Here is a 20591-nt window from a genome sequence, read left to right on the forward strand (position 1 = left end):
TTGAAACCCCGGGGGTACATGTGTCAGCGCCTCAAAGTCTTGGAACCCCAGGGGTACATGTGTCAGCGCTTCAAAGTCTTGGAACCCCAGGGGTACATGTGTCAGCGCTTCAAAGTCTTGGAACCCCGGGGGTATATGTGTCAGAGCCTCAAAGTCTTGGAACCCCAGGGGTACATGTGTCAGCGCTTCAAAGTCTTGGAACCCCAGGGGTACATGTGTCAGCGCTTCAAAGTCTTGGAACCCCGGGGGTATATGTGTCAGAGCCTCAAAGTCTTGGAACCCCAGGGGTACATGTGTCAGCGCTTCAAAGTCTTGGAACCCCAGGGGTACATGTGTCAGCGCTTCAAAGTCTTGAAACCCCGGGGGTACATGTGTCAGCGCCTCAAAGTCTTGGAACCCCAGGGGTACATGTGTCAGCGCCTCAAAGTCTTGGAACCCCAGGGGTACATGTGTCAGCGCTTCAAAGTCTTGGAACCCCAGGGGTACATGTGTCAGCGCTTCAAAGTCTTGGAACCCCGGGGGTATATGTGTCAGAGCCTCAAAGTCTTGGAACCCCAGGGGTACATGTGTCAGCGCTTCAAAGTCTTGGAACCCCAGGGGTACATGTGTCAGCGCTTCAAAGTCTTGAAACCCCGGGGGTACATGTGTCAGCGCCTCAAAGTCTTGGAACCCCAGGGGTACATGTGTCAGCGCCTCAAAGTCTTGGAACCCCAGGGGTACATGTGTCAGCGCTTCAAAGTCTTGGAACCCCAGGGGTACATGTGTCAGCGCTTCAAAGTCTTGGAACCCCGGGGGTATATGTGTCAGAGCCTCAAAGTCTTGGAACCCCAGGGGTACATGTGTCAGCGCTTCAAAGTCTTGGAACCCCAGGGGTACATGTGTCAGCGCCTCAAAGTCTTGAAACCCCGGGGGTACATGTGTCAGCGCCTCAAAGTCTTGGAACCCCAGGGGTATATGTGTCAGCGCCTCAAAGTCTTGGAACCCCAGGGGTACATGTGTCAGCGCTTCAAAGTCTTGGAACCCCGGGGGTATATGTGTCAGCGCCTCAAAGAATTGGAACCCCGGGGGTACATGTGTCAGTGCCTCAAAGTATTGGTACCCTGGGGGGTACATGTATCAGCGCCTCAAAGTCTTGGAACCCCAGTCCTGATTTCGTCTGCAGCGGTACCTTGGAATACCTCGCTACAGGAGCCTGCGGTAATGTTTGTAACATGGTGAGTGAGGCTAACCCTCCCATCTACACCCGACTGCATACCTCTGATCCTCATATCTTTGAGTGCTCCATTAGGGAAGTTTGTGTTTTTCTTGGCTTGTCATGCAGCCTTTTGAGCGCATTCAGAGGGATGTATGGCAGTATGGCTTTGTTCTACAGGGGATTTATTTTATATGGGGCCGTTCGAGGCAGTAGAAGGGGAGGGAAAGTAATGCACCTTCATTAGGAGCAAGAATGACTGACACAGAAGGGGAAGGTTGGTGAACGAGGAAAACTCTGCAGCTGGCAAAACATATGCAACAGCAAAGGCATCCGAGAAGCAAGAAAGAGCCAGTATGTCCGGGTCTGCAGGTGCAGAGACGGATAACATAAAATGGTTCAGAAATAAAGGGGGCAGTCCAGAAGAGATCCCAGCAGAATGCGCCCACAAAAGGGATCTAGCTCAAATTGTGGATAGCGCAGCAGTTCAAACGGCACTTCCAAATAACATCTCTGCAACAGGGGCAAGCAAGACAGATTTGACGCAGTCAATGAACACAAAGGGAAACAAAAAATCATATGCCCAACATGTTTACATGACATCACTACCGGATATTAGATACCTTCAAGCGCAGACCAAAGACCCTGCTACCAAAGTTGTCACCAAACAATGAAAACTGCCCTCCGCACTAGGCCCTTCTGAGATCCTACGCCGCCTGCCTTCCTACAAGAGGATCCAAACTGGAAACATTCTGTCTGACTCGTTACATTTAGCCCAAGGCTCGCTCATATTCCCTACTTGGTGGTGCTCTGCCACCTAGTGACAGAAAAGAAAATTGCTTATGCATCTTCAAAGATACATGCAATAAGAACCAAATATATGCATGCATATTCGGTTACACCTCCGGCGCAGCTCTGGCTCAACTCGGGCAGGGTCGTGGCCACCAGGACTGTGTTCAAACTATTTAAAATCTTATAAATGTTAGAGAGAACTTATGGTCAGACCATTCCTGACCAATGACACCCCAGGTACATTTTGGAATGACCTCAAACCTGACTAAAGGGACAGCAGGCCGCTGCTCTCACCTCGAAAGCCAAGAATATTCATTACTGAAGATGATCAAAAAGCCTCAAGTGTGCTTTAGAAGATTTACTGTTCATACTGTGTAGTGATCATGGACTGTGACAATGAGTGCAAAGTAATTAAAGATGCCACAATGCCCGTGGTACCATTCTCTGTAGTCGTGCTCACTTTAACAATATTGGACTGAGATTACTGAGCAGAAACAGAACAGCAGTAAATCAGGACATGGGACTAACACGTGCTCCACTACTCCAGTCTGCACACTATGATGTGTCCCCCATTCTCTATCTGCCTTTGTCCACTTAACCTCCATCTCACAACTCCTCTAAATCCAGCCTGGTGCCTCAAAATTGACATGGGATGCAAAAGAGGAGGTTACATTTGGTTCACTCCATCATTCTCAGGAGAAACATTCATTAATCTGTGCCCACCAACAAAAAAGGAAACATTAAAACTTCGGCAATGGGTTCCCCTGCGACTTTTTACGCCCCCAAATGGGGACCGCAGGCCCCCATCTTCTCGGCGCGTTGCACCAGGCGCTCGAACAGGGAAATTAACCCCCGGATTAGCACCATGCCGAAATTGTTGTTTTCCTCAAACTGGGCCGTCCACCGGAAGACCCGGGCTCATATCGCCTCATTTCATTATTAAACTTTGAGTCGAAACTGCTAGGGAAGGTGTTGGCTGATCGCCTCCGCATGTGTATCCTCGACCTCGTCCATCCGGACCACTCAGACTTTATGCCGCAACGCTCCAAACATAAGACGCGCACATAACGCGGTTGCCGAAGCACACCGGCTGGGACGCCCCGCGGCGGTCCTACTAGCCGACATTGATAAGGCATTCGATTCCCTGAGCTGGACTTACCTTTCTAAACTATTAGAGGCTGTTAATTTAGGGCCTCGCTTCCGGGCATATGTCAAACTACTGTACACAGATCTAACGGCCTCTATATGGGTGGCCGGGTATTGCTCGACCCCCTTCCATATTCGGAAGGGGACTAGGCAGGGATGCCCTCTTTCCCCGCTTCTTTTCGCTTTGGCGATCGAACCGTTAGCAGCGTGGGTGCGCCTAGACGCGGTCTATAGGGGCTTGGTTTGGTCACCTGAATACTCAGATAAAATTGCACTTTACGCGGACGATGCGCTATTCTTTTTCTCTGACCATTGGGTCACCGGACCGAGGGTGTTGCAGATTCTGCGGGTGTTTGGTGAAACGACGGGGCTACACACCAACCCGTCCAAGTCGACGCTCTTTCCTATTTGCGGTGATCACGAGTATCAAGAGTGGGCCTCAAAGCTGGTCATTGCAGACGAAGGGTTTAAATACCTAGGTGTCCATATCACCAGATGCCCCACCGTGGCGTGGTCGCTTAAGAACGCCCCTCTGCTCCCGGTGGTCCGGGAGGAGACGACAGTATGGTCCCATCTTCCCCTGTCCATATACAACAGGTCTGCGATATTTAAAATGGTGTGCTTGCCACGCTTGCTGTACAGATTGCAAAATTACCCATATCCCGGCATCATGGTTCTGTCAAATAAATGCACTCCTGAATAGATTCCTTTGGGGCGGTGGGGCGGTTCGGGTGGCTCTGGTGACCTGTGTCCAATCCACCTACTGTGGGGGCATCGCGGCGGCGGATGTGCGGTTGTACTAATGGGTGTCCCAGTTGCTGGTCATCAATGATTGGTGGTATAACCCACAAAATGATCCGGCCTACGCGGTGGAACGACTCTTCCTGGAGGAATATCCACTGCTGGATCTCCTGTACAGCAACTCTACCCTGGAGGCCCTTTTCCCGGGCTGTCGCACAGTAATCCAGATATGGAGATGTTTTTCTCGGTCCATGGGATGGTGGGGTATGCTAACGGCCGAGACTCCCCTCTGGCGGGGCACATGCCTCCGACCGGTCTCGGCCTTGTCCGGATTACGTAGATGAGATACTATAGGGATTCCGACGCTGGGTGATGTGATGCGTGGACCCACACTTAAATCCTTTCAAAGGCTGCAGGAGGAGTTTGACCTACACAAGTCCCAATTCCCATAAATATCTTCAGCTCCGCCACGCTCTGTCTCCCCTGATTAAAAACCTTACGGCACTACCAGAATTTCACCCACTGGAGGGTAGGCTACTGATGGGGGATCTGGGAGGACACAAAATCCGCCAACTGTACCAGACCCTGACCACACATTCCAAGACAAATATACACCGGACAAGGGTAGCGTGGGAGGCAGACTTACCAACCCTCACAGATGATGACTGGACTGAGGCCCTCGCCAGCCCCAGGGGTTCAGCCGTCTCCTCAAGATATAGATTGATCCAGTTCAAATATCTTCACCGAGTGTACTACACCCGCCTCCGTCTCTGGAAGATGGGGGCTATTCCATCCCCCACCTGCCTCAGATGCAAGTCGGAAGAAGGATCTTTTTTCCACACGGTCTGGGGCTGCACTGCACTACAACATTTTTGGTCGGGGGTATTGTCCTGTCTGGGGCGGGTGCTAGGCTGGGACCTCCCAGTGGATTCTCGATTAATCCTTCTCCACAGCACAGAAGATATCGGGGGGAACAGTTATAAAAGACATTTACTACTTCTAGGACTAACATTGGACAAGCGTGACATAGCTCAACATTGGAAGTCCTCCTTCCCCCGGGGGTGGCGGCGTGGAAGTCTGCATTGGATAAATGTATGTCGGCCGAAGTGGTGGTGTTTCAGGCTCAGGGCTGCCCGCAAAAGCATGGGAAGATCTGGACCAGGTGGGCCACATACCGGGGCATTGACCTATCCATCTTTCCAACATCAGTGAATCCAGACCCTATCGACAGACTTATCATTAATGACTCTCCAGTGTACTTTGCGAATTGGCCAGCGTGGAGACATGCCTATACGCCTATATGCATATTTAGTGTTTCATGTGAGAGGTGCGGTGCAAGGGAGGGGGGAAGTGGGGGGGGGGAATGTTGGTTTAAATGTTTTACTGATCCTCAGGTGCTACCCTCACCAACAGCTTATGTACCTATAATCTGTTATCTGTATGAATATTGCTTGTGGGGGTCCACCCCATTGGGTATAAAAATCTCAATAAAATTTGTTGTAAAAAAAATAAACTTCGGCAAATAGTTGTTTTGTCAGTCTTTTGTCTCAACGTATGCAACGAGTTATCCTAGCTTGCCATGTACAGCAGAGGTACAGGTGACATTAAGCTCCGCAACTTATATCACAATATCAGTCATTTCATCCATAAAGGTATGTATCACTACTCCACCAGTATTGTGGCTGCCAATTACATGTGACATGTCCCAGGTTGAACCTTAAGATCTGCTAATTTAACTTTAGTGATTGCCCCCACCTGCAGGATGCACAGAATTGGTGAAAGAACATCTCCAGCCGCAATGTTCTTGGAATGCCCCCCAAAAAGACGGAGTGGATTCTGCTAGATACCCCATCAGATGAGACTAGAATCCTGGCTGGCCCACTGTGCAGCCTTTGCATTCATCAGGTTAGTGTTGCCTCCATCTACTTCCCTAAGCGCCAAGAAACTTTGGTGGCTGAACAGTCTAGAAATAATTTGAACATAACAGAATACTCCCCATCTTCTCCAAGCTCAGCACTCACCGATCTCTGTCCATTAACACTGGAGACGTTGACAATGTTTCCCTTGGTCTCGATGATGTGGGGCACTGCCAGCTGGGTCATATAAAAAATGGACCTAGAAGAGGCAAATGAAAAGCCAATAATGAGCGCCGGCATCATTAATAATACCAAAAGCCCTTCATATCCCACAACGACAGGAAGATGAACAAAAAACACAAGACAAACAAATGCATTGATGTTGCGTAGATATAAAGTAATTTTTAATTTCTTAGAGAGAAGGACAAAGGGGACTGGCAAACATATTCCTCCGAGCTCCCTTTTTGTACCAGTGCCTGCCCTCGTGGTTCTTTCAGAATCTTTGATTCACTGCAGAATCAAGACACACACTATGCAAAGATATGCAGACATACTTTAGGGAAAATTTAAAAATTCTTAGCAAAAGCCCAAACAAGCAAAAAAAAAAGCCACAAGAGGCTCTTCTCACTTATTGCCACCCTTCCATCGATCTGTTTAACCCATTCTCTTCCATCACCATTCAGGGTGCCAGTCCAAGGGTCTTCTCTCACTCTGTACGCCTAACCTCCCTTCCACCATTCTTCTTTACCCTTCAACCCAACCTTTCCTGATCTCTTTATCTTATTCTGTACTCAAAGTGTGGGACACTTGAGGAACCCTAAGCATGGGCATCTGATGCACCCACCCTTTTTTTGTTTTTTAGGGGCAGGTGCCCACACCGTCAAATTAGAGCCTCTAACCAAAAAAGCTAAAGGTGGACACAACTGTCAGAATACATTCTGTTTCCAAACATGTTTAAAAAATCTATATCTTCCAACAGCTTGGGTGGTAACAGAAATCTATTATCCCTACAGTATTTGGGCCTGACTCTGGCTAAGCGAGACATTGGGCAGGAGTGGCAGCCCGAGGCTCCTCCTTCTCTGGCAGAGTGGAAGAGGGGAAGTGACACTGTATGGGGGTGGAAATAGCAGTTTATAAGGCAAGGGGCTGCCCATAGAAACACACTATGATTTGGAAGAGATGGGCGGAATAACTGAGCACAGATTTGGAACCTGTCCGTCCCAGGGTTCATGGTTCAAGATGAAGCCGGGGCCTTCGCTGGATGACAGCAGGCTGGGTGGCGGTGGGATACGGATAGTCTCCGATGGAACATTAATGAGTTTTATTAATCTGTAGGGTGAGGGGTATGTACGTGCAGGTTTTCCTTTTTCCTTTATATTATTATTAAGCATTGTATGGTTGTGTGTTAGCCTAATAGGCCTCGTTATTTGTGCGAACTGCAAAAAAATGAAATGCGTTTAAAAATAAAATCTATACCTCCTTTCTTGTCGCTCACTAGTCGGCCAGATTACCCAAATGTATGTTGACCTACATAAGTTAACAAAAACATATTTTACAACACGCTTTAGCCAAGCAAATAGGTCTTGTGTTGGCTACCAACATTTTTGGCTTCATCAATGCCCATTTTGTTTTGTCAACGCATGAATACAATTTTATTGTTGAAGCTGCCTTGCCCAAATCAATGTAAACAAAAAGTAAAAGTAAAAAATGTTATGATCTTAAAAAGCACACATTGGCTCATTAGTCCCTGGCACTGCAGGCAACTACTTTGTGTATGTACATATGAAAGAGCAGAATGCTGTCACTGTTTGCCTTAAAGGCCCCTTAGGCCTGAAATGCATTGGGTTACAATAAAACTGCTTTTGAATGGATTTGGCTTTGGTACGTGTTTTTGGCAAGAGGTTCAGATGGCCCTACATGAACATGAGAAACTTGGGGAAATAGCCTTTCCTGGCACGTGGATGCAAACAGTGACGAACGCTAAAATGGAAAAATTAATACTGTGAAAAAGGAGTAAAATGACAAAACAATGATTAATCATAAAGTATGGCTGCAAATGCAATAAGAAAAGGCTGTGCCACAGGCTTGGAGCCTCAAGGTGTTACATTATGATGCTGTTCAGTTGATTACGTGATGCACGGGCTGAGCACGTCGCCAGTGAGCATGCAACGGTTCATTTTTAAGATTTAAGCATAAAGGGTTACATTGTCAAAAAGGGTGTGCTACCCTACAAAAATATATATGAATGAATACAACCAGCTCCATAAACCATGGTGTCCGCCATGCTGTTTTTTTAAAAATCTGTAACATTGGCAAATAGGTGTATTAGGCAAGGCGGAGGCTGTGTGTTCATAACCATAATTAGCAAATTTCAGTGGTTTTATGCGTTTGAGAAAGAACTATTACATAGTTTTTAACTGTGATTTTTTTCTGAAAATTTCTTTGATTTTTTTAATGATGCACTTAATTGGCAAACCCAGCTGCACAGGTGGAATGGGTGCCCAATCCACTCATGCACCACCTCACAAACAGCAAAACGTTGCGAGCAGCATATAGGCACCTAAACCCTCGACATGCGGCCAGGTCGTAAGGTGAACCTGCCATGTAGGGGCTGCCCCCACAGCCTTCAGCCAGGAACAGCAGAGTCTGCGCCAGCCCCTGTACCCAACTTGTCATGGGGCCCAACACCCCCTCTGTGCAGACTTTTTATCGTGTGCAGCAGTGGTTGGATGCAGGGTCTAGCCACAAGCCCAGCCCTGCGCCTAACCTGCAGTGGAGGCTACTCAGCGTGCACTGGGCAGAGCTTGGACAGTGGCTAGCCCCTACACCCTCCGTCCTGCCGTGAAGCAAAGCCAGTCACTCACTTTAGTATTTGGCTTTGCTTGTACTTTTTCTTTACAGTGTCGAAAACCTCTAAGTCAGAAGCAACTCGCAAGTAAGGCACAAAATGCCGGTTGAATCCCAAACCTAAAATGGCTGCCGGCAAACAAGTTGGCTCCGACTCACAAATCGTGCATCACTTATCGTGCTTCATTCTTATGAGCACCATGTATTTTCTATGCGTCTGTATGCCCCCGACAACTGTCCTGAGGTTGGTCACCTTTGGGGCTGGGCACCCATTCAATGTGCACCCCATTAATAAACAAAGGCAGTCTTGAATGTCGAATGAAAAACCTAACTTAACGAGTGAGCGTATGTGCTGGAATCAGAGGAACTGTTCACCCACCACTCTGTAGGCCAGTGACCACCTAACCACTGAAGGGGACTTCAGGACCTCCATCTGGGGCCAAAGTACAAGGTGCTCCTCTGCAGATACTAACAGTACAGGCAATGTTACACTATTACGCAGGAGGAGTACGCCCTGATTGCTTGAGAAGTTACAGAGATCCCCTACCAGACTGATTTCAACAAGGGGGTCTTGGGGGGAGATAGGGTCAAGAAGGTTATGTGGGGTCCTCTGTCCTCTCCCAAAATGCTGTTCAGTCTGTTGTGTGGAGGAGGAAGGTGTTACCTCCAAGATACAATATACTTACCCCACTCCTGTAGAGCTTTTTTGTGTGTGTGCTTACGATTCAAATGCGACACAAGTACAAGGCAAAAGGCTGTTTACTCATTTGCATGGGATCACCACCTCAGGGAAATGTAAAAAGAGGCAAGCAAGTGGCCATTCATATTAACACTACAAAAGCTCGGCTTCAAGATGAAGGAATCATGGTGTCACAAATGACAAGGTTGACCAAGTTTCTTGGCCATGGCAGCATTGCAAGTAAATATTTTGAATTATCATTCCAGCTCTACCTTATTAATCCATTTAAATTTAACTCTCAGCGAAAATATCTTACAGACTGTACAGTTGCTGTTGTCTAGCTTAATCTTCTGTTTAGAACCTACTAAAATTCAAATCTAACCACAATGTATAGGGGATTACCATCTAAATGGGGTGGTTTATCAAGGAATCAGCCCAGCACGTATAATAACCCACTCCCTACATTTTAGCCCTCAAGGATGTATCCTTACATCCACATATTTAAAGAGTAAAGCACAGCAACAAAACCTACATTTACCAAAGCATGTTCTTATTTTCTGTGATTTCTTTTATTTCATCAACATGATTTTTTTTATACATCCTCCTTATTAGATGTATTTCTCTTTTTTCTCATTTCCAACCTTTACATTTTACTGCTAACACATGTTTTGCGAAAACTGCCTCAACAACGATGCATCATACTACTGCATGTAGGCTTTAACTGTCAAATCGCATAAAGACAATCTTGCACCTGCAACCTATAGGATTTCGAAGCTGGGGTATTTTGGTCGCAAGTACCAACTTTCATGGCGCAACCTTTTCAGGAAGGCACCTTCAAGAAATAAGATCACATAAGATCACATATTTCCAGAGGTGGTTCACTTAGGAACAAAACTTTGATAAGTTCCACTATTCATAATTCCATGTGCAGAGACACTTTCACTATCACAATTCCACCATCACCACCTTCATAGTTAGTAAACATGCTGGAAACAATGCAGCTCTTTCCATGGTTGTTATTTATTTATTTGAAAAGTTTTATATAGCGCTGGCTAGACCAGGAGGTATCAGAGCACTTTACATGAGGACAAGCATTGTTTCATAGCATAGTTACAAGTTACAATGTTGCAAGATACACAGTTTCAGAGCATAGATACCAGTTGCTGGAGCGCAGTTGCATGCGTTAACAAGCATTTACAATGCAACGGTCTCGGCATTGTTAAAGTTAGAGCTATTGGCATTGCTCATGACATTATTTTTGTTTATGTTTTTAAAACATTTAAAGAAACGGCGTTGTTATGTATAATGTCAATAGCTTAATCACTCTGAAATGCGAGACCTATTGCATTTGCAGCCACACACAGAGCCACACACACAAAGCCACCCACACACACAGAGCCACCCACACAAAGCCACTCACATAGAGCAACCCACACACAAATAGAGCCACCCACAGAGCCACCTACACACACACACACACACACACACACCAAATCTTGCCTGTTTCTAACTCCTCATGTTCTCCTTTAATACAAGGTAGCTGCCCTCCTTCTCTCCTCTGTTAATGTTCACTTTGTTTCTTCAGATCCTATCTCTCTCTCCCCTCTCTCTCTCTCTCTCCTCTCTCTCTCTCTCTCTCTGTTCTTCTTTCTCATACCCTCTTTCTCTCTCCAGCTTGTTCTTTTTCTCTCTTACTCTCTCCGACATATAATTGCTAGCACTTTATTGTTTTACATATATTCAATCGTAGACATCCTGCGGCTCCACTCAAAGTAACATCCGACAGCTGATCCGCGGTACCTTTCCTCACGCTCATCCCTTGCCCTATATCATCCTGTCCGTACATACTTCAGCACCCCTCACTGTTCGACCATTCTTCCGTATTCCTGTCCGGTACCCCGAAATAGTCTCCACTGTCTGCTCTCCCCTCCAGCACCCATCACTCTCCAACTACGACCCAGTACCTCACAATGTGCGACCCCAATCGCAATCTATGCGAGCCTCCATGAGTCCCTCACACTGTCCGATGCCACACCAGGGTCCCTCACAGAGATTTCTTTAGTACCCACTGACCGCATTGCCTGCACGTAAAACTTTGACAACACCATTCACCATTTGGGTGTCTGCATTCGTTCACGATCCCGTCTGCCATCTTGAGAGTAGGGCTGAGACGTCCAAGACGGGTCCGAGGCCGCGCTCTAGTTGAAACGAGCACCGCCTAGCAAATGGTATTTAGGGGCCAGTTGGTAGGCGCGCGGTCAATAGACTGACCGCTGCGCTAACGCTACGCTGTGATTTTAAAATTATTGCTGCTGATAAAATTCGAGTGTGAAGTTTTGTTGTTTAAAAAATTGTATACTTGTTTTAAAATTGTATATTTGCTGCTGTGTTGTCACTAAAATCTTTATCTGCCCCCCCCACTGACCGCATTGCCTGCACGTAAAACTTTGACAACACCATTCACCATTTGGGTGTCTGCATTCGTTCACGATCCCGTCCGCCATCTTGAGAGTAGGGCTGAGACGCCCAAGACGGGTCCGAGGCCGCGCTCTAGTTGAAACGAGCACCGCCTAGCAAATGGTATTTAGGGGCCAGTTGGTAGGCGCGCGGTCAATAAACTGACCGCTGCGCTAACGCTACGCTGTGATTTTAAAATTATTGCTGCTGACAAAATTAGAGTGTGAAGTTTTGTTGTTTAAAAAATTGTATACTTGTTTTAAAATTGTATATTTGCTGCTGTGTTGTCACTAAAATCTTTTATCTGCTCCCCCCACTGACCGCATTGCCTGCACGTAAAACTTTGACAACACCATTCACCATTTGGGTGTCTGCATTCGTTCACGATCCCGTCCGCCATCTTGAGAGTAGGGCTGAGACGCCCAAGACGGGTCCGAGGCCGCGCTCTAGTTGAAACGAGCACCGCCTACCACACCCTATTTAAAGGCCATTATGGTCGCGCGCAGCGTATGCGCGCAGCGTTGCGCCGGAGGTGCGCCAGAGGTAAGCCCGTTTGCACCCGTTCGCGCACGGAACGCGACGGACGCGGAAAATGCTGCTCCTCCGTTAACGGGTGAGTTTACCTATTCCCGTGAGGAACTCTTAAGATTGAACCCCAGCGCTAATACTCAACCCTTGTTCAAACCTCAAAACATTAGCAGATACCCAGAAACACGGTCTTGCGGTCTACTAAATGTTAGATCACTTTGTAAACATCATGAGGAAATTGTGCTCCTTATCGAGTCCGAACACATTGATATACTTTTCATGACAGAGACCTGGACCAGAGCAGATAGTATGGTGGATCTAGGCTTAGCCTGCCCTCCAGGCTATAAAATCAAACATAAACCCCGAGTGGGAGCCAGGGGAGGTGGAGTGGGCATAATTTTCAAGGATTCCTTATGTCTCTCCCAGATTGATACCAAGGCCATCTTGGGCTACGAACTACTGGGTTTTTCCCTAAACAGTCAGGGAGGAGCCCTATACTCTGGCCTGTTGTGCTATAGATCTCCGGCTGGCCCCTTGTCAGAGGTAACAGAGCTCATTGACCTGATCCATGATTTATTCAACTCCCACACCAGACTTCTGGTTTTGGGAGATTTCAATCTATGGCCTGATGGACCAATGGATTCTGCTTTTAAAGATCTGGAGCAGGCCTGTAGTAATGTACAGCTGAAACAGTTAGTTACCCTGCCGACCCATTCAAAAGGTCATATTTTTAGATATGATTTTTGCAGATGTAGGGAATGTAGCCTTTCAGAGCACTCAACCTCAATGCTGGACAGACCATGCGTTGGTTCATTTTACCCTTTCTCTTCCCGCTGCCTCTATGAAGAAAGGCAGCTTAGGCACTGCTAAGGTGGGTAAGACAATGGTCCAAGCTCGTGAAGCAGTCCACTCTGCCTGCCTTACTTCCGATGGGTTTTTCGTTAGGAGACAGTGTGGACGCGAGCTATGAAATGCTTAGTCAACGAATTGTGGCTTCGCTTGACTCATTAGCCCCCTTGCGAAGAATTAGAGACAAGCCCACTCCGGCTATGCCATGGTTCTCAGAGGAACTGCTCCAAGCTAAACTCCAGTGCAAGAGGATGGAGCGTGCCTGGAGGAAACAGTATCGGGAATCTGATAGAGCTTGTTATAAGCGAACCCTGGCAACCTATAAAGCACAGATTAAATGTGCCAAAGCTAAATTCCTAGAGGATTCCCTATTATCGGCGGCAAATAAATCTCAGGCGCTGTTTAAAATTGTCAAGGATCTCTCACGCCCCGCCTGTACTGCTAATGATGTCCCTGTATCTCAATCCTTGTGTGACTCATTGGCATTGGCCTTTGAGGAGAAGATTGCTACCATCTTGAACAATCTCGTTACTTCATCTAGTTTCGGCACTCAGCCTTTGCCTACTCCCACTTTGACATCGGTCACGGGGGGTGATTTCGGGCCAGCACGTCTAAACAACTTTCCAGTTCCATCCTTTGAGGAATTTAGTGCTCTAGCTGATAGCGTCTCCTCTGGCTCTCCCCTTGATCCACTTCCCCATAAATTCTGGAAGTTATTCGGGAAGAACTCTTTCTGCCATTATTTGCGACCTGCTGTCAATCCCTCAGGTCTGCACGAGTACCGGATTGCTGGAAGCTGGCAGTGGTGTCCCCTCTTCTTAAGAAGGAAACTCTGGGGGAGGAGCCTAGCGCTTGACCAAGATGGCCGCGTGAGCTTTGAGCTCCCGAGACCCTCGTGCCCTCCGTCGTCTATCCTGTATCTAATCCTGTTTGTATGCATGGCATCGTGTAGATGACTTGTCAGGGAGGCGATTGATGCCACCCGAGGTCGGATCGCCCACCGGGAACCGGAGTTATGCATGGCGGAAGATTGAGGCCTATCTCCGAGAGATGCCAGGGGCTCGAGTTGGCAGGATGCCCGACCTCTAATTGAACAACAGCGGCCAGGCGAGGTGTGAACTGCCGGACGGAGGTCCCTATCCTTTCACTTTCACTTTCTCGCCCTTTGTCTGCCCAGCCCAGGGAGTGCTCACGGCTGCTTTATTATCATTTGGACGCTCTGCATGCCACATTGGCGACCCATCGCAAGACGGAGCACTCCTGATCTCTCTCGCTGAGAGAGGGCAGTCCCGTTTGAACCGACTTGCTTGAGCCAACCATGTCGGGCAAAGCAGAGGTGGACCGGCCGAAGCCTAAGGCCACCAGGCGGGGAGCCTATACTCAAGCCAATAACATGGACCGCTACGCCCAGCAGAAGGGGTCACCGGGTGGACCGAGCCAGTCGCCGGACACACAGAAGACTGCCTCACCCTTGGCCCCGGAGCTCTCACTGCAGGATGTCATGGGCGCGCTCGACGGGCTGCAGACTTCGATTGGGAGACAGTTTGATGCCCTGGCGCACAAAGTGGATACCATCTTGGTGGATGTGAATCTGATCCGCGCGGATTTGGGCAAAACAAATGAACGGGTCAAATCCCTGGACCTCAAGACCACGGGCCTCGCTGATGATGTCTCGGACCTACAGACCGAGGTCCGTAAGTTGCGGACCGAGAGTGATCTCGCCGCCCGTCGGCTGGAGGACTTCGAGAGCCGGGCCAGGCGCAACAACGTGCGCGTTATCGGGGTCCCGGAGTCCTCGGACGAGACTTCCGTGGACCTGCTCGTGGAGGACTTGGTGCTCAACCATCTGCAGCCTAAGGGTCTTGGGAAGTTCTTCGCAGTTGAGAGGGCCCATCGAGTGCCGGGTGGGAGGTCCAAGGTGGGAGCCCCACCGAGGCCGATTGTCGCCCGGCTCTTTCATTTTCGAGACCGGGACGCTATCCTGCAGGCCTCGAGGGTAACGGGCCCGGTCCCCTTCCAGAACGCGTCGGTGAATTTCTATCCTGACTTCACCCAGCAGGTGCAGAGGCAGAGGCAGGGCTTCCTGGGGGTGAAGAGGAGGCTTCGGGAGAGGGAACTGAAATACGCCATGCTCTTCCCTGCCAGACTACGTGTGGTGTATGAAGACCGAACATTCTTCTTTGAGTCGCCTGCCATGGCGGATGAATGGCTGGACGCTTTGCCTCGACGACGCACGGAAGAGGACACTGCCGTAGACGGGGACAGTGGCCGGGATGAACAAGGTTGATGTCTTCGGAACCGGACTGACTCGGACTGACTCTAGTTATTGACTTGCAGTAAATACGGAGGTTGTGGGAGGACGAGGGGAGCTCTTTCCTCCCTTAGGGTACTTTTTGTAGACTTTGGGTTTGGTAGGGCGACAGGCACACTGCAAGTTGGGGGGGCTTTGTAAGCTGCAGCAGGGGTGCAGGGTGGGGGGGATATTCGGGATTTTGGGTTTGTTGTTGGGGGGTTTGTTTCCGCAAGGCATTGTGATTATTTCCAGGACTGTTCCATGGTGGCTCTTCGGGTGTGGGGTGGGCCTCTTTACGTTTGGGGATGGGGGGTAGGGGTTTAAGTGTTATAAGCTGGAATGTTAATGGTTTGGGGGATCGTATTAAGCGTGGGATTGTTTTGCAATTCTTGAAACGGTCATTGCCGGATGTCGCCCTGCTGCAGGAGACGCACCTTATAGGTAATACGTGCTATGCTCTTAATAGGAAGGGTTATAAATTCATAGCTCATTTGGGATTCTCCTCTGGGTCCAGGGGTGTGGGCATCCTAGTCAGAGCCTCGCTACCATTTGAGGTGGACTCCACCATTGTTGATGATAGGGGGAGGTTTGTGGCGGTGGCGGGGCGGTGGGAAGGAAGAACTTTGGTTTTAGTTTCGGTTTATGTCCCGCCGGCCCTGCAGGCCTCCACGTTCACAGATCTGGGTAGGGCCTTGCTGGATCTCCCGGGGGGTATGCTTGTGGTGGGAGGTGATTTCAATGCTGTCGGCTCCGGGCTGCTGGATAGATACCCGCCCAGAGACACAGGGGGGGCTCAGAAGTGGCTTCCAGACTTTCTAGACACGCTTGGCCTGATAGACTGCTGGAGGCTCCGGCACCCCACACAGAGCCAATACACTTTCCACTCCGGGGTGCATGGTAGCCTTTCTAGGATTGATTACCTACTCACTCTGGCTGCGCATGCCTCATTGGTGTCCGAGGCCAGGCACATGGCGCGTGGTATATCTGACCATTCGCCAGTGTGGGTCAGGCTGGATCTAGGTCGGGAGGGAGGGGGAAGGGTGGCTCCTATCAACCCTTGGTACTTCCGAGACCCCAAGATGCGCAGCGCACTGGTAAAGACAGTAGATAATTTTTTCAAGGACAATCAGGGATCCGTGGACTCGGCAGTGTCGCTGTGGGAAGCATTTAAGACCGTGCTGCGAGGGGAAGCCCTCTCCCTTGTAGTGGCTGCCAAGCGGCGGAGAGATGGCGAGGTTTTGCAGGTTGAGGAGGAGATCGCGGCTTTGGAGGGAGCGCTGGAGGAGGAGGTTACAGAGGCCTCACTGCATGAGCTGTGCTTGAAGCAATCTGAGTATAAGGACCTGGTGACGAATGCCGCTAAGACCCTCAGTAGGGAACAGCAGGGCCGTCTGTATGATGTTGGTGACAAGGCCGGGAAACTCCTGGCTTGGCTGGACAAAAAAGAACGGGTTAATAGAGTAGTGCCGGAGTTGACGGGAGAGGGGGGAGAGGTGATTGTGGAACCTGAGAGGATTGTACAGTGTTTCTCGAACTATTTCCGTATGGTTTATGCCTCAGTGTCGGACAGGCCGCCCGAGGACTCGCGTGACCTCCTGCGTTATATCGGATTGCCCTGTCTCTCCAATGTAGATAGGGACGATCTTGATGGTGACATAACGGTCGATGAGGTGGCGGGAGCTATCCGCGCGTTGAACTCGGGCAAGGCCTCGGGTCCGAACGGCTTGCCGGTCGACCTGTAGAAGCTGTTTCCGGATAGGGTCGCCCCTCACCTGCGCGCCATGTTCGTGGAGGCGCGGGGGAGGGGGGCCCTCCCGTTGGATCAGCGACTGGCGACGATTGTGGTTATACACAAAGAGGGCAAACCCCGAGATAAGAGCGCCTCATATAGGCCTATCTCACTCCTTAACGCAGAGCCGAAGATTCTGGCTAAAATCCTGGCGGCCCGATTGATCAGGGTACTCGGTGACTTGGTCCACCCGGATCAATCCGGATTCATCCCGCACCGTAACACTGCGTTAAATCTTCGGCGCCTTCATGGTGTAATCGCCAGGGCGGGCACGCTGCGTGAACCAGCTATTGTGGCGTCTCTTGATGCCACGATGGCCTTTGACACGGTGGAATGGGCATATTTGTGGGCTGTGCTGGCCAAGTTCGGCTTTGGCCACGGTTTTGTGAGCTGGGTGAGGTTGCTGTATGAGGGACCCCTTGCGAGTGTGGTGGTAAATGGCCGGGCGTCGACTCCGTTTCAGCTTGGGAGGGGTACTCGGCAAGGTTGTCCCCTGTCGCCATTGTTGTTCGCTCTCGCCCTTGAGCCGCTGGCTGCGTGGATACGCTGGCACCCGGATATACGGGGACTTAGATGGTCGCCTGAACACGAGGACCGTATTTCGCTCTATGCTGATGACATCCTGTTGTATCTTGCCTCACCCAAGAAATCACTTATAGTGGTCTGTGACGTACTCACATCTTTCGGTAGGAACTCGGGTCTCGTTATCAACTGGAGTAAATCGTATTTATATGTTCTTAGTGGCGAGGTTCCACCGATCCCTCGAACTTGTTCGATCCAGGTCGCTCAGCAGGGCTTCGTGTATCTGGGGATCTTTATCTCCATGGACTCTGCTTTGCGATATGAGCGGAACCTGCTCCCCCCCCTAGCGCGCCTGAGGCGGGATGTGGAGGGCTGGCGGAGGCTGCCGCTCTCCCTCGTTGGGCGCGCGGCCCTGTTCAAAATGATGTCTCTTCCCCGGTTCCTCTACGCATTGCAGAATACTTTGGATTGGGTACCGGCCAACTACTTTCGGGAGGTCGAAAGCCTCCAACGAACGTTGCTGTGGGATGGGCGGCCGCGAATAGCTATTGCTAAGTTGACGCTTCCATGGTACGACGGGGGTATTGCGCTTCCAGACATCCGACGTTACTATTGGGCCACCCAGCTGAGTGCGATTAATCATGGGTTTTATGGCCCTGCCCTCAGCCCCGGTTATGCCATGGACAGGTGGTTGCTGCGTGGTGGTAACTATTACAGGGCGTTGTACTCGCGGTCCCTGGACTCGTCCCTCACGGGACCCACTGGGGTGGCGGTGCGTGTGTGGAAGATGGCAACTGACTCGCTGGGCTGGAAGGATAGGCTCACCCTCGCTACCCCGCTGTTTGAATCTGAGAGACTGGGTAGGCTTTGGCACACAAAAGGCTTTGACAAATGGGACTTGATCGGCATCTCCAGGGTCGGAGATGTGCTGATTAAGGGGAGGGTGAAGTCCTTTGAAGAGTTGCAGAAGGAGTATGAGCTGGGGCCATCTGAGTTTTTCCGCTATATTCAGGTGCGTCACGCCCTCCGATCAGTACTCATAGAGGGTGAGAAGGTGCCTGAGTCCTCTCCTTTGGAGGACCGGATCCTTGATGGCCATATGCCCGAGAGCACGATCTCGCTCATCTATAAGAAACTGATCAACGTCCGGGCGGATATGCTTCTGGGGCTGAGGGACCAGTGGACTAGGGATGGCCTCGAGTTGGATGACGAGGATTGGCAGTCTGCTGTTTCCTCTCCCAGGGAGGTTGCGATCCCGTCGCGTCTGAGGCTGGTGCAGCTTAAAATACTGCATCGAGTGTATGTGACGGGGCCAAGGCTGGTTCACATGGGATTCTCGGAGGACGGCCTATGTAGGAGGGGATGTGGTATGGTGGGTACTTTCCTGCATATCATTTGGGAATGTGGTGTCATTACGGAATTCTGGAGGAGAGTCCATGCAGTGATGGGGGAGGTGACGGGCATTGCTATGCAGCCGGAAGCGCGGTGTTGCCTCCTGAATGTCTGGGGGCCCACTGACCACGATGAGGCACAGTCCCAATGGGTGACTCTGGGTAACATGGTCGCTAAGAGAGATATCGCGCGATTGTGGGGCTCCGCGGGGCCCCCCACATTGACCGCGTGGAAAGAAAATATGGACTGGAGTATGCTCAGGGAGAAGACGGTATATTGCGCTAGAGGCCGCCCTCGGAAGTGGCACGCCATCTGGGGGCGGTGGAATCAATACAGGGGGGGAATATGTCTTGCCCCTGATTTGGATCCCCCCGAGGAACAGCTTTCCTCCTAACCTTCTTTCCAGCTCAGTATGGTTAATGGACTTCTTGGGCCTCTGCTGTCCCCCTTCTTCCTCTTTTCACAGTACTGTGACTGGTAGATGATTGGGGTCCTGCCTCCCCTGGGGGGCTATCACCATGGGCATTCAGTGTTCTTGCCTTGCTGGGGGTTGTTGTGTGTTTTGTGTTTATTTAAAAATGGAATCTTTGCACTCCTCCTTCACTGTAATGTGGACGCGTCTCTGTTCCTCTTTATCGAAGCTGCCGAACCTCCGGGTTGTCGGCTGAATAGCTGTGTCCAGACTTTTGAAAAATAAAGGTTTTTAAAAAAAAAAAAGAAAAAAAAAAAAAGAAGGAAACTCTGGACCCTTCTTGCCCTGCCAACTACAGGCCCATTTCCCTCCTTCCCTTTCCAATTAAAATCTTGGAGAAATGGGCCACAAAACATCTTTCCAGCTATCTGGAGAGTAATGCTTGCCTGGATGCGGCTCAATTTGGATTCAGACCAGCCCATGGGACAGAGTCAGCATTGGTGACTGTGCTTGATAGGACGCGTGCCGACCAAGGCCGGGCAGCCTTCTTAGTGCTGCTCGATATGTCAGCCGCGTTCGACACGGTCAGCCATGTGATCTTGCTCAGGAGGCTGGAGGAAGTGGGGGTGACCGGCTTGGCCCTTGATTGGCTGACGTCTTATCTGGATAACAGACACCAGGTAGTGGCCCTTCCACCGTTTAAATCTACTATTAGGAAGGTTGGTCAGGGTGTGCCTCAAGGGTCAGCCTTCAGCCCTATTCTTTTCAATCTTTATCTCCGCCCCCTGATCAAGCTGATAAAGTTTTTTGGCATCGCAGTCACCAACTACACGGATGACACCCAACTTATCTTCTCGTTTGAGGGTAAGGAGGCGGTGTCACAAGAGATCTTTCATCGCTGCATGACTTCCACAGCAGACTGGTTGTGTCACAACTCTTTGCAATTTAATAGTTCAAAAACTGAGGTTCTACACTGCTCAACTGACCGCACCCCCAGGCCTCTTCCATTGAATTTCTGGCCATCATCCTTTCAGGGTACCTGTTCATCAGCAGACTGTGTGCGGAATTTGGGAGTTTTCTTCGGCTCCAACCTTCA

The 20591-nt window shown here is 49.9% G+C and overlaps 1 protein-coding gene across 1 annotated transcript in view; it reads right to left on the reverse strand.

Annotated features, from left to right (window-relative positions):
• Positions 1 to 20591, reverse strand: part of LOC146811590 (uncharacterized) — a 109295-nt gene that overhangs the window by 26252 nt on the left and 62452 nt on the right. Inside the window, exon 4 of the mRNA XM_085618577.1 lies at positions 5893 to 5986. Within this exon, the coding sequence (XP_085474703.1) occupies positions 5893 to 5986 (94 nt within the window). The remainder of the gene's footprint in view (positions 1 to 5892; positions 5987 to 20591) is intronic.

This window comes from Triturus cristatus, chromosome 7 (genome assembly GCF_964204655.1).
Source record: "Triturus cristatus chromosome 7, aTriCri1.1, whole genome shotgun sequence".
NCBI lineage: Eukaryota > Metazoa > Chordata > Amphibia > Caudata > Salamandridae > Triturus > Triturus cristatus.